This window comes from Chelonoidis abingdonii, chromosome 25 (genome assembly GCF_003597395.2).
Source record: "Chelonoidis abingdonii isolate Lonesome George chromosome 25, CheloAbing_2.0, whole genome shotgun sequence".
NCBI classification, from domain to species: domain Eukaryota; kingdom Metazoa; phylum Chordata; order Testudines; family Testudinidae; genus Chelonoidis; species Chelonoidis abingdonii.
Window position 1 is genome coordinate 31,350 of NC_133793.1, and position 17,720 is coordinate 49,069.

The 17,720-nt window shown below is 43.4% G+C and overlaps 2 protein-coding genes across 4 annotated transcripts in view; both read left to right on the forward strand.

The window, feature by feature from the left end:
• Positions 1–4,944: 4,944 nt before the first annotated feature.
• On the forward strand, positions 4,945–9,281 carry MYCBP (MYC binding protein; the record flags this gene model as incomplete). Its single annotated transcript, XM_032775920.2, has 2 exons — positions 4,945–5,100; positions 9,187–9,281. Coding segments are annotated over 2 exons (201 nt in total), but the record flags the coding sequence as incomplete, so codon positions are not given.
• A 2,071-nt stretch (positions 9,282–11,352) lies between these two features.
• The window catches only part of RRAGC (Ras related GTP binding C), a 24,388-nt gene continuing 18,020 nt past the window's right edge, over positions 11,353–17,720 (forward strand). The window contains exon 1 of one of the 3 annotated variants that reach the window (XM_032775918.2): positions 11,353–11,778. In XM_032775918.2, the coding sequence (XP_032631809.1) occupies positions 11,515–11,778 (264 nt within the window). In that variant the 5' untranslated portion in view covers positions 11,353–11,514. The remainder of the gene's footprint in view (positions 11,779–17,720) is intronic. The other 2 variants (XM_075060850.1, XM_075060849.1) reach the window with 2 other exon arrangements.

Sequence of the window (17,720 nt, forward strand, 5' to 3'; positions counted from 1 at the left end):
GTCCTCCTAAGTGGAGTACTTTGCATGCTGTCCTTATTGAATTTCATCTATTTACTTCAGACCATTTCTGCAGTTTCCAGATCCTTTTGGAATTTATTCCTATTTGTCAAAGCACTTACAACCTCCTCCAGGCCATGATCATTGTCTGCAGGACTGTACTAAGGTGTCTGTCTGCATTATTTTAAATCAGTGGTCACCAACCCCTTGATCGCGATCAAACTTGCATCCGATCCTGGAGCCTCTGCCAGTCGATTACGATCTCTGGTTGCACTAAAGTGCCTCGGTATCCTGATTACTCGTATGAGCCCAAGTCCCTCCGAAGCTCACTCTCGCACTGCTCCATGCCGCGCGATCACGTTCGAAAGAGCCGAGTTATATCATCCGGCACAGTGGTGACTCGGGCAGGTTACCTGCCTGCCTATGACTCCATGCCACTTCCCAGAAGTGGCTGGTGCTTGGCCATCTCTGCAGTCCCCTGGTGCTAATCGTCTCCATGCCTGGCCCAGATTGCCACCTTCCCCCCGCCCCCCCCGGGGCGCTAACTCGATGTGCTAGCCAGGCAGCGCTTTCCGAGGAAGCAGCATTCGGGGCCATGGCAGGCAGGCAGGCAGCCTGCCTAACCCCTGCTACGCTTGCTGACCTGGAACGCTATTGTGGGTAAGTGATATTCCTGGCCGGTAACGCTGCACCAACGCACCGCCCTCCTGAGCACCCCAACCCCCTGCCTTAAAAGCCCGAGAGACCGTCTTCCTGCACCAAACTCCCTCATCAGCACCACACTCCTCACCCTGTCCTGCACTATCCTCCTATCCACCACTCTGCCGGCCTGGAGCCCTCTCCTGCATTTCCAAACGCACAAGGCGCCCAGCGCTTGCATCCCTCCTGTCCCCCTGCCCCCATCCTCCCGGGTCAAACCAATGCACACCCTACAGCTGACCTGTGTTTTTGCCACTGCATTTTACTGACAAATCCCTGAAGAGTGATTTCTGGACCTATAAACCTACCATGAGCATCATAAAAGGTAACAACTTTCATATAAGATGATCAAATGGTGTTAGTATTACTTTTAACTTGTTTTTGGATGAACAGGTCTTCAATCGGAGAAATATTAAGCAATCTACACGTTAGAAGGCCATGATATGGCTGTCTACTATTACCAGCACTGGCTTAAATATGAGTTGTTGGAGAAGTTTACCCATTATCACGCTATCTGGATTGTTCTGCGGGGTGTCCATTTAGGCGGTTTGAATACTGAATAGAGAACAACAGAAAAATCTGTAAAATGTCAGTTAGATTCTGATGTTGGTATTTATCCTTGCCATCCTCACTAGTTCCGTATGCTCAGGCTCAACGCTAAAGTAACATTACAGATATAACTCGAGAGAGAATTAATATTTCTTTTATTATACTCTTTAGTTTTGATATACTGCATAATATCCACTATCCTCAGCTGGTTTCCTTAGCCTTAAATCATGGCATCGATTTTTCTTTTGTATTGTGTGGTTTTTGTGTCTAATGCACAATTCAGTCTGATGCTTCCTCCCTTCTCCTATATTTTTTTCTAGTGCCTAGTGAAAGGACTATGCACATATAGTGGTGCATAACAAAGTCGTCTATTTGTCAGAGCAAAACAGGCATCTATGCTAATACCGAAAAACATGATACCAAATCCGTGCATGTGCATACTTAAGCTTGATAGTAGAAACCATATCGGTCATCTTGCGTTTCGGCAATAGTTCTTATGTAATTAAAGGCTGCGTCATATACATTTTCCAAGCAGACAGTCAGTAGGGGATGCAATTAAAACTATGAAACCTAACATTTTTGTTGTGGTTTTTGATGGGTATATTAATAATTCAAAGGGTATTATAAGAATGTTCTCATAGCTTTCCCATTCCTTTATTTTTTGTTTCTAGATATTATTAAACAGTTGTTTTATATATTTCTAGTTTAGCTTATATTTTCTTCCTTGATGAAAATTGAAGAAGTAATCTCTGTTTATTACTTTTATTAAGTGCTGCCATAGCATTTATGTCAAAACTGTTCCGTTCTGAATAGTGGAGCATCTTGGAGACTCCAAATACACTCTTGTTTGTCCACAGTTGGAACGGTAAGGGATTATGCTCACGCACTATACAAGTTTCAGTGATAGTGAATGTTTTTTAGAATCGGAGCTAAACTTGCAATACATTCCAATCTTTTCATTTAAGAAACACTGGTGTGGAGTTTTTGCAGTCAGGTTACTATTACTCACTTTCATCACTCCATGTGAATACATATTTAGAGTGTGTCGGGGGGAGGGACACTTCACTCACACATGCAGTCTTTTGAAGTCCTGTGAGTAAGGTTAGCTGAAGTTAATTCTTGTGCCACCTTTCAAGATGAAATTCGCGTTGCTCCATTGTGGCTCTAAAGCTGTTGTTGCTCAGTAACTGTCTGAAAGGATTATAGCCTACGTTCAGTTAACCTGACAGTGAACTCTGTATTCAATAGTTGTCCTGGAGGGAAGTTTTCGGGGTCCAACATACATGCAGAGTAGATCCTTGAGATGTCCAGGCTAGCAAGTACGATGTCGTTTGGCTGAACCTGACATACATGTACATTTGCCAGATGTGCCTATCAACAATGTGCTGTTCTCTTCCCAGTCACCAATCAGTTTAATAGAAAAATCCTCAACTGCCGACATACTGACAGTGATACATGTATTCATTTGGCTTTCATTCCAGTCTCGAAATCTATAGTATTAATCAAACAAGGAGACCTGGTGGCTGCAGCTTTTGAGTGATTCAGCTCAACAATAGCGGCTCTGAACAATGATGCTTCAGAAGTTGTGCCAATGGTTGTCTTTGCACTCTGCCGTTAAACTCAAAATATTGTTATTGAGTCCATTACTCAATGTAACACTCTAGTTCCCTGGCAGATGCAGCAAACATATAATAGATGAGGGTGATGGGAGGAGCCAATTGCATCTGGGAACTGTAGAGGGTGCAAGCTGTCATTCTTGCAGAATGTAGGATTCATATGCTTCCCACGCTAGAACAAGGCAGCGACTGTGGGTGCATTTGTGTTTTCCCTCCTGGCCCCCAGTAAAGGCGGGCCCTTTCGGATGATGGAGGAGAATATTGACTTTTCCTAAAAAAAAAAAATACTAGTAAAGGATGAATTTTGTCTTTTGGCTACCATAGAGCAGCTACCAGATGTTCGCAGCCTGCACCACTGTAAGGTTTCCTAGCTGTAGTCTCTCTAAGATGATGGAGTAGAGCCCAGTTGCAATCTTAATTACTCTCATCTCCTCGCCAACGTGGTGGTACCTGATATCAGTAGAGAAGCTCTCAGCTGACACAGTGCTGTCACACCAAGCGCTAAATGGGCTTAAATATATGTTGCTCAGGGGGATGGCAATTCACTCCCTGAGCAACATAATTTATGTTATGTGACACTGTAGTGTAGATTTACTTCAGTTAGTAAAATATGATATGTACGCAACTACTTTACTGGTAGGAATGCATATCATCCTTGGAACTATTCATTAATAGCTATTAATTTGATTCAGTTTATAGCAAATACTGCTTGAAAGTCATTACAATCTGTTTGTGTTTATTTAATTAACAGATGTGTTGCAAAATGTTTAAGCTTCTACAGTTCATTAAGGATTTTTGAAAAAAGCTGTATTTCAAATCTTCCAGCATACTAACTGTCAACTTATGTTGAATACACCGATCTCTCAGTATACTCTTGGTATAATCACTAATACTTGTTCATTTCTCGCTTTTTATTATATCAAATTATTTCTTGTATGTGAATGTTTTTAAATTAGGTGAACATTACCTTATAGATTACTAATCTGGAAGTAATCTATTTTTTTTTTTTTTTTTTTTTATGTCTAGAGTATTACCCCTTGACTACGGTGTTCAATTTCTTAAATGTGCAATTTGGGGTGTCTTTCTCTTTTCAACTGTTTGGACGCTTATTTATTTTACAGGTGTTTGGTAGCCCCAATACTGAAGAGCCAGAAAACCAAAACATGCACTTGGAGTATCCTTTTCTTCTTCTCGGATTGGATTTTTCAGACAGATGTGAGGCAAAAAATGGAGCAATAGTCTAACAGGCAGATCTCTGTTCTCGCTATTATAATAGAGTAAAACAAATTTAATTTCACCAATTAAATAAATAAACGACATGCATATTTAGGGAAACGGCACTCATGTCAACACAAGTACAAATGACGAACTGGAAAATTATAACTCATTGCATGATAAACGTCCTTTCTACACAACAAGCCTGAGGGCCTTTTTGGCCATTATCTACCCAGGTTGTTGTTGTTCTTTTTTATGCTTGTCTCGATTTATGTACTATCGTTTATGTGCAGAGGACTGGCTTCTTTAATTAGACTTATTCCTTTCTTTCAGTATTAATGTTTTCTATCAGAAGACTACTTGCCCTAGGAATTCCTTCTTCTTATTTCGCAGGTGTACTACTTAGTTGGAACGTCGTATTTTGCATAACTCAATGCTCAGAATGTTGTTAGATCGCTGGGACCAATACTCCTCTAGTTCATCTTCTAATCTGCCAGGCTCCTTTGACCCTCCTGCCTCAGTGAATTATTAAGGGCTTACTACACAAAAAGTATTTACTGTCTAAAATTTTCTGCCTTACTGTTAGTATTCTCTTAGTTCTTAATGTTGTGGTAGAGGTACAACGAGCTCTTTCAGCTTTTATTTTATAATAGTGCCCTTCTCAGTCTTCTTTACAAGCTAAGTACCTTGCTGTTCTCCTTCCTTGTGTTTTTAAAGGCCTGCAACAGCCATGTTGCCACCTTCTGTAAGAAAAAGCCAAACAGAAATTGTTTTTAACATACACATCCTGGTATATCTTGTCAGTCTGCCATTATATCTTTCTTCACCAAGTGTTGTAGTTTATTCAAATTCACGCTGCTATTTTTAAGTGAAGAAACACTTAACTTTTATTAGCTTTCTGAAGCATCATATAGGAGCCACAGCTCCAGAAAATCCAGAAGTAGAGGCCCTTCGCCTGGAAGTGGCAGAGATGAAAGAAAAATATGAAGCTGTGTTGGAAGAAAACAAAAAACTAAAAGCAAAGGTAAATATTTGAGTCTCCATTGCTGTATATTCTTAAAATGTAAATGAAAGACACACACACTGGTATTAGTTACCATATCAATAGTCAGTATTCATCTGTGATAATGCAGTGTCACTTTGTGCAAGTCTCGGGCTCTTGGTGAGGGGTCACTCAATTGAACACTTTTCATATTCTAAAATGACTAACAACTCAGTTTCTTTTTCTTAACTTTCTTTAAAAGCCATAGGAAACCAGTACAAGTACCAAACTTAATTCTCATCATTTCCACTCAATTTTACTTAACTTCTTTAAAAAAATGGTGTAAAAATCAACCTAGATGATATTCTCCAACAGATTACAACATTTTAATGCATCCAACAAAGTGGGTATTCACCCATGAAAGTTTGTGCCCCAATACTCCCATTAGTCTTTAAGGTGCCACAGGACTCTTTGCTGCTTTAACATTTTAAAGATGCTAACTGCAAAGGCTTCTTATAGAATATAAATTCAAGGTCCAAGAGACCTATTAGGTTAATGGGTTCTACACCTCACAGGATCTGACCCACTGGAAGCCTTTATGTGTATGGAAAATACTATGTTTACCTCTAGTTTTCTGACTGTAAAAACCTTCTGAATGGAACTTGAGTGTAAACTAAGGCAGAGTCATTGTTTTGGGTATACAGACTGTCTGCACCTCTCAGCTATCTCAGTAGGGCGTCTGTTCTTAAACCAAATTATATTTGAGACAGGTTTTCAAATAACTCATTGTACAGTTACCATAGTTATACTGAACCATAACCGCACATGCAAATAGCCACATAAACGAGGGGCAGAAACAGTGCTGGTTCTGAAAGTGTGTGACATACTTTTTCCCATGCAGTGATGCTGTTTGCTACAGTAACTTTACTTACCAAATGACTAGTTACTACATACTATGTTTCACCTTCTACAACTTTTGATCATGCAAGCTTTTCTACATGGATTATGGGACTGCCCACAAACAGGCCTGAATCTTGCAAATGGCTATCTTAGTATACACCATATATTATCAGTGGTAGTTCCACAATAGAACAAAAGCGCTATTTGTCCATCAGTTGGTCCAGAAAATGCCTACTTAACAATAAACTCATGGGTCCCATTAATGATCCTGCCATTAAATTTGCTGTCAAGACATATATGCATAAGAATGGCCAGACTAGGTCAGACCAGTGGTCCATCTAGCCCAGTATCTTGTCTTCTGACAGTGGCCAATGCCAGATGCCTCAAAGGAAATGAACAGCAATTATCAAATGACCCATACCCTGTTGTCCAGTCCCAACATCTGGCAGTCAGGGGCTTAAGGACATCCAGAGCATGACGTTGCATCCCTGACCATTGGCTAATAGCCATTGATGGACCTGTTCTCCATCCTCTTATTGAATCCTTTTCTGAACCTAGTTAAATTTTGGCCTTCACAACATCCCGTGGCAACAAGTTCCAGAGGTTGACTGTGTGTGTGTTTTAATTCTATTTATTTCTATTTCTTCTATATCTTCTTTGATATGGGGCAACCAGAACTGCAACAGTATTCAAGGTCTGGGTCATGGATTTTTATAGTGGTGTTATATTTTGTCTTATTTTTCCCTTTCCTAATGGTTCCTAGTATTGTTAGCTTTTTTTTTCCCCCTGCTGCTGCTGCACATTGAGTGATATTTTCAGAGACCTATCCACAATGACTTTCTTGAGTGGCAGCAGTTAATTTGGAACCCATGGTTTTGTATGTATAGTTGGGATTGTTTTCCAATATGCATTACTTTGTATTTATCTGCTCTGAATGTCATGTGCCATTTTGTTGCCCACTCACCCAGTTTTGTGAGAGGCCTTTGTAACTCTTCACAGTCGGCTTTGGACTTAACTATCGTGAGTAATTTTGTATTGTGCAAATGTTGCTGCCTCACTATTTACTCCTTTTTCCAAATCATTGATGAATATGTTGAACAGCACTGGTCCCAGTAATGTCACTGGAGGAGGGGGAGTGGGCGGGGGATGCCACTATTTACCTCTCTCCATTCTGAAAACTGGCCATTTATTCCTATCCTTTATCTGCCTTTTAACCAGTTGCTGATCCATGAGAGGACCTTTCCTCTTATCCCATGACTGCTTAGTTTGCTTAAGAGCCTTTGGTAAGGGACCAGGTCAGAGGCTTTCTGAAAGTTCAGGTACACTATATCCACTTGATCACTCTTGTCCACATTTGTTTTACAGTAAAAAGGCTATAAGTATTTGACTTGAACATTCTGCTGAGTCAAGCTGTCATGCTTATCTAAATGTTCCTGGCTTGGGTTAAAATGGGAATGCTTCCTAGAGGGGAAAAAAATTAGATGGGTTGTGTGGGGAGGAAGGATGCAGTTATTGCATCTTGCAGGCATTTTTTTTTGGTCACGGATGGCTTAAAATGAGAGTAATCTGACTTTAGAAGAAGGGAGACTTCCCTGTGAAAGAGATCTGATAAACTCATTCAGTAATGAGGGCTGAATTATACCTTAGTGTGTGGGCCAGAGTTAGAGTTTTGGGCCATATGCCACAACTCTGTGAAAAGGAGCAAGAGTCTGTCCTCAGGCAGTAACCAAGTTTGTTGGGAAATCAAGAATGATTCAGTGTCATTAGGACCACCAATTTTTCTGCTCATTTCGTTGTATCCTTCCTCTGTATCTTTGAAATGTTTCTCCCTACTGATTAGTACTTTCTCTTCTCCCCTCCTATCTACTGTTTATGCACTTTACCTCTTTTGTTCCATCTGTCTTTTGTCCTGAAGTCACCCATTTCCCTCGGTCTTTGAGTTTTGTTGGGTTTCTGAAAGGCAGCAGAACAACTTGTACATATGAGGATTGTGTGCAAAATTGTGTTCTAGTCTACTTCCTTCATTACTCTTTTAGCATGCAGAGCATTAAAGAGGAAACATTTATTTTCCCTTTCCATTAAGAACTCTAACAAGTTTAAGTAACTAGCAAGTTGCCCTTTTCAGTTGGGTGCCTGTGTAAAGACCTCTCTGCACAGGAGAAAACCTGCTAATCTGATTCTCTTGTTATGGGCAGAAGAACAGTACATGTAATTAACTGAAAAGCAAAACTTGACTAAGATTCAGTCCAGACGTTTTATTTTGTAGCTAGCTTGGTGTGCAAAAGTCATGGAGCACCTTTTTCAGCAGCTGTTGCTGGCAGCACACTGCGATAAATTTAATCCAACATTATTGTAAATGCCGGATGAATATTTCAATCAGGCTAGGAATTTCTAACCCATAAATGAGAAACATTTTAAATGCAAAATTAAAACTGAGTGGCAAATTCTAGATATTTTAATATTTACTTTCATAACCTTACCTGTGTCAGGGATTCTTTTCAAAGGCTCTGATGAAATCTACTTGGTCTGCAGCTACTTAATTTTTATACATACTCTGAATTCTCCAATTTTAGATACGTATTTTAAGTGGCCAAATTATCACTAAATCAGTGTGAATTGTAGATTAAGGTTCTGATGGTAGGTTTGTCCTCTATTTTAAACTTTACTCCTTGGAATAGTCTCATGAATAGCTAATACCCATTCTAGTGGTGGCAGTCAGACCATTTTACTCCAGCATATTTCAGTACAGCATACAAGAATGTAGGACACTCATTCTTCCCAATACTAACTCATGAGTAGCCAGTATTAAGCAATCACAATGTAAAACCCTCTCTTCTTTAAAGAAAGAAATTAAATATTTGTCAGTGGGAAAAACTGTCAAAAGCATTTAATGGATCTTGTGTGCTGAAATCTCCTGACTTTATAAGTCACTTAAGAACTTTTGAAAATCCTGCCCTGCACCTTTAAAAGCCCCCCCCCCAATAGCTGCATTTTTGCACAGTGCATTGTGTTTTTTCTCTTCCCTCTCACTCCCACCAAAAACAAACAAAAAACAAAAAAAAAAGGTTTACCGGATATGTTTGTAGTCTTTGAAAATAAGCGGACCTATTTGTAGAATAAAGGTTGCTATAAAACAATTAACTCCTCTCTCCTGTTGGGTTAAAATATACCTTCAGAGTTTTTAAACATTCTATAGCTAACAAAATCACTCCTTTTTTAATTCTACAGCTATCTCAGTATGAACCACCTCCAGAAGAGAAGCGTGGTGAATAGGAATGCTTTCACCTTTTGGTTACTTAACTGAATAAAGGGCTTCATCAGAAGTTTACTGTCTTGATGTTTTTTTGGATATAAATATCTTGAAACATTTCATGCAATATGTTGGTAACCATCTTACAACTACATGAATTGCCTAGGGAAGTTGTGGAATCTCCATCTTTGCAGATTTTTAAGAGCAGGTTAGACAAACACCTGACAAGGATGGCCTAGATCATTGGTCTCCAAATTTTTTACACCCAAGATCACTTTTTAAATCTAAAGACAACCCAGGATCTACCCTGCCCCATTCACTCCATCCCCATCCTCACTCACTTTCACCAGGCTGGGATAGGGGGTTGGGGTTCAGGAGCGGGTACAGGCTCTGGGCTGGGGCAGAGGTGTTCGCAGTGTGGGAGGGTGCTCTGTGCTGAGCGTGGGGCAGAGTGTTGGGGTGCAGGCTCTGGGAGGGAGTTTAGGTGCAGGAGCGGGCTCCAGGCTGGGGCAGAGTGTTAGGATACCAGAGGAGGTACATGGTGCTGGCTCTGGGAGGGGGTCAGGGCTGGAGTGTAGGAGGGGGCATGAGGTGCTGGCTCCAGGAAGGGGGCTCAGGGCTGGGGGTTGAGGTGCAGCCTCCCTCTGGGCATCACTTACCTGTGGTGGCTTCTGAGCAGTGGCAGGAGCAGCAAGGCTAAGGTAGGCTCCTTGGCTCCACACCGCTCCCAGAAGGAGCCAACGTGCCCCTGGGAATGGGGGAATGTGGCTCTGTGTGCTGCCCCCTGCAAGCACTTTGTCTGTAGCTCTCCTGGCTAATGGGAGCTGTGGGGGTGGGGGTGGGGGGGGAGGAGTGTGCTTGCAGGCAGGAGCAGTGTGCTGGGGTAGGGAGTCAGCCCCCAGAGATGGTGATTGACTGGGAGACCTAGGATCGCTGGTCTAGATAGTATTTAGTCTTGCCATGAGTCCAGGGGACTGGCCTCTATAACCTCTCAAGGTCCCTTCCAGTTCTACAATTCTATGAAAACAGGCCTTATGATTCTTAAGGTAATCTGCAAACATTCTTCTGTAGAGTTCTAAACATAACTTTTTATAAGCTTTTTGAAGGAGTTAACTGATGTGGTTTGAATGTTACACCTTTCAGAACAGGCTAACATTAAGCCTCATTTAGCACAAAGTGCCTGAAGTACATTGGATATTTCAGTAGCAGTATTAAAAATGAGTTAAATTGTATAAGATTAAATATTGCTTTTCATATTAGCTGAAAGGTGAGTTCTATTCCCTGCTATTTATAAATGTGAGGATTGATTAAGTTGCACAGCAAAAACTCCACCAATGACAATCCATAAATACATGTTTAATGAACTATACGTGAAGGGACAAGATGTGAAGAATGGATGAAGTTAAGGTGATAAATGCTGGCAGTCTCCATGGCTAGCTACACCATATTATAGACTGGGATTGTCATCTGTTTACCACACGTGCTATCACTTTTGTCTGGCTGACAAATGATTTAGGTTGGGAGTTCATTTGGTAAATCAGCTGAGATGTTGCTGGTATTCTCTGTAAGGTTGCCAACTTTGGATAAATTCCTGGAGATTTAATCATGCGACAATCTTCAATGAAACATTAATCTTTAAATCGTGGCGACTCCAGGACAATCTTAGAGGGTTGGCAACCCTAATTCGCAGACATAAAGTTAAGCTACTTCTACATTAATAGGGTGATTTCGTTCACTGTTCATAAGGTAGGTCGGGGAGGAAGCAGAGGTGTTCAGGTAGCAGGTCGCCTTAGACTGGATTTGCAGGAGGAGTGTTGTGCCTTCTACCATTCTAGCCCCCACATTGGCAGTTATCACAACCCTCCCATCCGTACCTAGCAGCGGGAAGCGAGTCTCGATCTCCGCTCTTAGGTTCTCCTGCCCCACGGGTCCGCTCGGCCAGGCACTGGGTTTTTGGTGCATTCATGTGACCCCATCCAGGCACCGCCTCCTCCCTTGCAGGGTGTGGCCCATCTCCGTGGGGCATGTCCCCCAGGGGAATGGACTCTCAGCTACATAGCCCCTCCCGACCTCCCTCTGTCACGTGAAGCGGTATAATCAGGTGACTCATCGCCTGATCCCAATCAGCCTACCCTGCTGGCCCCAGCCAATCAAAACTCATGATTGTCAGGTTAGGCCAATCGGCGCGGAGGCAAGTTAGGTTGCATGAACGCGGCAGGACGCCGGGGTTCCTTCCATCCTGCTCTAGGCGGAGTGAGAACGAGGGTTGGTGGGGTCTGTAGTGCTGAGGCGGGCAGCCTGTGGGGATGGTGCTGCAGTTTGGGGGGCCAGGCCCGGCAGGGGGGACTGAGGAGCAGGCTTTAATCGGGGGCAGTTTTGGTGCGTCGGATTCGTTTCCCAAGGACTTCGGCTACGGAGAAGAGGAGGAGGCGGAACTGGAGGGGGGCGCCAGCCCTGGTGGAAGCAGTGGCGTCCTGGGTGTGGCTGGGGGCGGCCCAGGCGGTGCGGATTCCAAGCCCCGTATTCTACTCATGGGACTGCGGTGCAGCGGGAAATCGTCTATCCAGAAAGTGAGGCTGGGGGCGGGGGAGCATACAGGGGCTCTTCGTGGGTAGAGGGCTCCAGGGGTTGCGGGGGCTAAGATGTAGCTGCTGTATTTGTACCTTCGCTTCGATTCTCGCCTCCTCCCTTTATCTCCCTCATCATAAATTAGGCACCCGAATCTTGAGAAGAACCCATTTCTGAGCAGCAGTTCAGGCCTTGACACTGGTTATATAGGCACTTCTGATGTACTTGCTCTTGTGCATTGAAATGCCCCCTGAGCTTGCTTGGTCCTCCTGTTTACCTGTCTTTGCAGGGGTCTGTTCCCTTTTAACTAACTGCTTAGCCGGCCGGTTTCCCAGTGGGGGGGAGGGTGGCACTGGTTGCTTGTCCCTCTCGCTGGGAGTGAGTGCCACCTACACTATCTTGAATCCTCTATGTGGCTTGTTTCTAACGAGAACTTCTCTCTCTGCTTTGTACGTGTTCTTAGGCAACTTCTTCTTTTTCAAGCAGCAGCATATAGAGAAGTTGAATAAGAAGGTTCTTATTTCCCAAAAATGCATATTCTGTCTTCAGGGATGTATGCTTCACTTTGAGTTTGGGCTACAGCCTTTTTTATTCCCGATGCATAGGTGTCTTCTCCCCAAAACCAAGGTGTGTCTCAGGAAATGAAACCAGCAGATGTTTCTGAGATTTTTATTTACATGTTGATTTGAAAATAGGGTAAACCACATCAGGGTGATGAATCTGCATTGTTGTAACTAAAATTGCCAGTTCAGACAAGCCTCTAGTTCTTTTTAACATTTTTGAGAGCTACTCAGATTTCATTATCTATGGGGCAAAAGCATAATTAGATCTTCTGGATGATTTGCTTCTTTGAGGCAAAGAGAAAGATGGACGTTTTTGGCTGGTGAATACATCAACAAATGACAACAATGTGTTAGACTTGTTGTTAGGCTTCATAGGGCTGCTAGGGCATTCTGCCCATCAAGGTCATTGTGATGAGCTTCAAAATAGAAGTCTAATTTTAGAAAAATGCAGGGTGTTACAGTGATCCTCAATTCTTGCCTGCAGATCTTCAGAGTCTACATATAGCTTTCCTTGCTAAGCCCTTTTCTGTGACCGCTCCCCCCGCCCCCATGTAAAGAGGGGTCAGAGTATTGTAATGTAGAGCATTGCTATGGTAGTAGCAATCTGAACAATAACCTGATTTTTCTGGTCAAGCCTTGATAACTGTTCTCAGTGTCTGTTAGCCAAAGGGACAAGCCTTCCCAATAGCATGAAATTCAATGGTCTGCTAGGCCACCTTTCTTTCTGCCTACTCTCTTAGGTTTATTCCCTTTCTCCTCCATCTTGAGTGCTTGGGTGACAGTATAACCTCATGCATCAACTCTGCTAGGCTTGACATTGTGTGTGGATGCCAGGCCCTCACTTCCCAAAACAAGTCCTCTACTTTCAGCTTGCCCATGGTCCAAGATCCCATGGTGATCAGAGGAAATGCTGCAAAGACACACTGACAGTGCATCTCAAGAAAACTGATATGGACATCAGAAGCTGGGAAGAGCAAGCCACCAACTGATCTCAGTGGCGTTACATTCTCTATCAGGCGGTAGCCCGCTTTGGGGAGAAATGCCGTCCCCTCAGAGCTGAGGGAGAGCAAGAAGGAAAAAGAGAGAACTTTCTCCCAGCAGGCAGCTGACCCACCAGGAAATGTCTGCACCTACTGTGGGTGGATCTGTGGTTCCAGGATCGGACTCATGAGTAATCTCAGGACCCATATGTAGAACTGGTACAAATCATCCCTGAATTGAGGGATCACCGATGATGGTGATAACCTCAGTCAGACATAGACTCAGCTTGGAGCTCCAAAATAATGCTGCCGTCACCAGATATGTAAACATTTAAAGCCCTGGACTTGGAGGTTTTTAACAAAAGTTTCTGGCTCGTGGTTATGGAGAAATACTGGAAAAAGTGAACCCTAAAGATAAGAAGTTCAGAAGGCAGATTTAAAATAGTACATTTGGAAGATTTTTTTTTTTAATTTCATGATTAAACTAATCATGATTTTTGGGGGAGGGGCTTGACTCAGACTTCTGCATGCTTGTCTGGCAATAGTATTCATGCTGGGCCTCACACAGTGCTGCTTTCTGCTGGAGTGGGAGGAGGTCATTTGTCCCCCATACAGTCTTCTGCTTGCAGCTCCTAGCCTGCTCAATAAACAGGAAACATGGAGCTGAAGTGCTTGCAGTCCAGTGAAGGTCTCTACCTGCCACCCTAGCAGAGGACTCTTGAACTGGGAATCCCCCAGTACCACCTCATCAAGCTGAGTGCTGTATATGGAAGGATCTAATAAGCCTTCTGGCAGTGTTTTTCAAAGTTTGGGTTGCGATCCAGTACTGGGTGGCAGCACGTAAGGCACTGGGTCACTCTTGTCAGCACCGCTGACCGGGACGCCCACAGGCGAGAGCTGTGTGGAGCAGCTTGCACACCTCTGTTGAGGAACTGGACTTTCTGCTGGCCGCCTCCGGGGTGCGGCATGGGCTGCAGTGCCAGGACAGGCAGGAAGCCTGCCTCTGCACCCTGGCTGCTCCACTGACCAGGAGCCACCGGAGGTAAGTCTGTGCTCCAATCCCCAGCCTCAGCCCTGAGGTCCCTAAACCTGAAACCCCTTCCTGCACCCCAAGCCCCTCATCCCTGGCCCCAGCCCAGAGCCTGCACCCCCACCCTAGAGCCCTGATCCCTCCTGCACCCCAACTCCCTACCTTAGCCCCGAGCCCCCTCCCAAACCCCTCATCCCCAGCTCCACTGGGTCACCAGCATCAACAGTTTTCTTCAGCTGGGTCCCCAGAATTTTTGATAACCACTGCCTTATAGAGTGTTGTGTGAGTCCCTGTGAATCCTACCCCTTGTGCAGAGCCCTCTATTGGTGTGGGGTAGCATTGCCAGCAGGGGTCTTCCACAAATTGTAGACAAGCTGATGACTGTTGGTTGGGAAAGATTCCTACTTGATGTGGGCAAGTGGTTTTTTCAGACTCTGTGGTGTGATACAAGGGGACCCAAGAAACTAGAAGAAAAGGTTGTGGATGGCTGCTGAGAAGCACAATAAGAATCAATAGACAAAAGCCAGCTCTGGACTCCATGAAATTGTGGACAGCCATATTCTTTGGAGCATTGCTTATAGCTAGTGCTATTCCCTGATTAATTGGATATCTAGTCCTAATATATAGCTAGTGCTGCTCCTCCTGTTGGCTGTGGCCCAATGATAGTCTTCTTGATAGGAGTTGCGATACCTGTGGTGTCAGCACAGTTCAGTCCCTGTATCTAGCAGTGGCTGGTATGTAATGCTTTTGGGGAAGATGCAAGAAACTTTTTAGTAGGCAGTTATGGAATAATCTATCCACAGGAAAAGCTTTGTCCTAACCTCCAATACTTAGATGATGTCCTGAAGTGTTTGGATATTCTTTCCTGAACTCTTTAATTTTTGCTATTATAACTGGATATTCTTGTTATCTGTATAACCATTCAGTCTGTTTGTGAACCCTACTAAATACTTGGACTTACCAGTATCTTGTGGTTGTGCGTGATGTAGGTAAATTGTGAACTGTGTGAAATTATTTATTTAGATCAATATAATTATCCCCCTTTTGCTTATTGTTTGTAAACTGAACAGCAGCGCCTGATAGCTTGCTTTCTCTCACATTGTTTATCATTGTTGTCCTCCTGATTCATCTCAATTCTAAACAGTCCCTGTCTCTTCCTATGAAAGTTTTTTCTTAAGTTTTAGTTGTCTGTCATTCTTGTTGCCCATCTGTTTGCTGCATTTTGACTAATGCGTATCTATCAAATCTTCATTGAACTGCCCACAGTGATACCCAAGTCTGTTTTTTTTTTGTTTGGTTTTTTTTTTGTCTTGAGTGAACTTGTAACTCAGTAAGGTGTGTAAATCATTCAAATTATTCCTTCCAATATCCATTGCTTTGCATTTAACAGTGAATTTAAACTGCTTTCCTGTTGCTCGGTCGCTGTTGTGAGGTCCCTCTGAAGCTTGTCAGGTTTCTCCAGACTTGATTAACCTGAGTAATCTTGGGGCTTGTCTTGACTACGGAATTAAGTCGACCTTAGTTAGGTTGATATATAGCCACTGCAGTAATTACTGTATTGTTAATCTTTCCAGCTATACTCTTAGCCTGACAGAAGAGTCTGTCCTATCTCGGGGCCTCTCCTTTTGTCCCTCCAGACCCATGAACATGATACAGTTCTGCGGTGACCTAGAATCCTGTTTTCGACGTCTCTGACTCAAAGAATATTTCTAACCCACCTCTGAACAACATACTAACCCACAGAGTCCTCCTTACCGGCATTACAAAAAAAAAAAAAAAAGGATTCTGCGTGGACTTCTCCTGAAAGTCGAAACAACAGACTGGACTTCTAATAGATTCCACCTTTTCAGAAGCAAAAGCAATGTCATTTGCCCCATAACCTCAGCCATGCTGAATACAATGCCATCAACAGTCTCGGGAACACCTCTGACATCAAAATCAAAAAGGCTGACACAGGAGGTGCTGTCATCATCATGAATAAGTTGGAATATAAACAGGAGGCTGCTAGGCAGTTCTCTAGCACCACATTCTACAGGCTATTATCCTCTGATCCCACTGAGGAGTACCAAAAGAAACTACACCATCTGCTCAAGAAACTCCCTGAAAAAGCACAGGAACAGATCTGTACGGACACATGCCTAGAACCCCGACCTGGGGTATCCTATTTGCTACCCAAGATCCATAAACCTGGAAATCCTGGACTCCCCATCATCTCAGGCACTGGCACCCTAACAGCAGGATTGTCTGGCTGTGTGGACTCTCTCCTCAGGCCCTACGCTACCAGCACTCCCAGCTATCTTTGAGACACCACTGACTTCCTGAGGAAACTACAATCCATTAGTGATCTTCCTGAAAACACCATCCTGGCCACTATGGATGTAGAAGCCCTCTACACCAACATTGCACACACAGATGGACTACAAGCCATCAGGAACAGTATCTCCAATAATGTCACTGCAAACCTGGTGGCTGAACTTTGTGACTTTGTCCTCACTCACAACTATTTCACATTTGGGGACAATATATACCTTCAAGTCAACGGCACTGCTATGGGTATCCACATAGCCCCACAGTATGACAACATTTTTGTGACTGACTTAGAACAATGCTTTCTCAGCTCTTGCTCTCTAATGCCCCCACTCTGCTTGTGCTACATTGATGACATCATCATCTGGACCCATGGAAAAGAAGCCCTTGAGGAATTCCACTGTGATTTCAACAATTTCCATCCCACCATCAATCTCAGCCTAGACCAGTCCACACGAGCAGTCCTGGACACCACTGTGCTAATAAGCGATGGTCACATAAATACCACCCTATACCAGAAACCTACTGACTGCTATACTTACCTACAGGCCTCCAGCTTCCATCCAGGACACACCACACGATCCATTGTCTACAGCCAAGCTCTAAGGTACAACTGCATTTGCTCCAATCCCTCAGACAGAGACAAGCATCTACAGGATCTCTATCATGCATTCTTAAAACTACAATACCCACATGCTGAAATGGAAAAAACAGGTTGACAGAGCCAGAAGAGTACCTAGAAGTCACCACAGGACAGGTCCAACAAAGAAAATAATAGAATGCCACTATCCGTCACCTTCAGCCCCCAACTAAAACCTCTCCATTGCATCATCAAAGATCTAAAACCTATCCTGAAAGATGATCCCTCACTCTCACAAATCTTGGGAGACAGACCTGTCCTTGCTTACAGACAGCCTCCCAACCTGAAGCAAATACTTACCGGCAACCACACACCATAGAACAAAAACATTAACCCAGGAACCTATCCTTGCAGCAAAGCCCGATGCCAACTGTGTCCACATCTATTCAAGTGACATCATCATAGGATCTAATCACATCAGCCA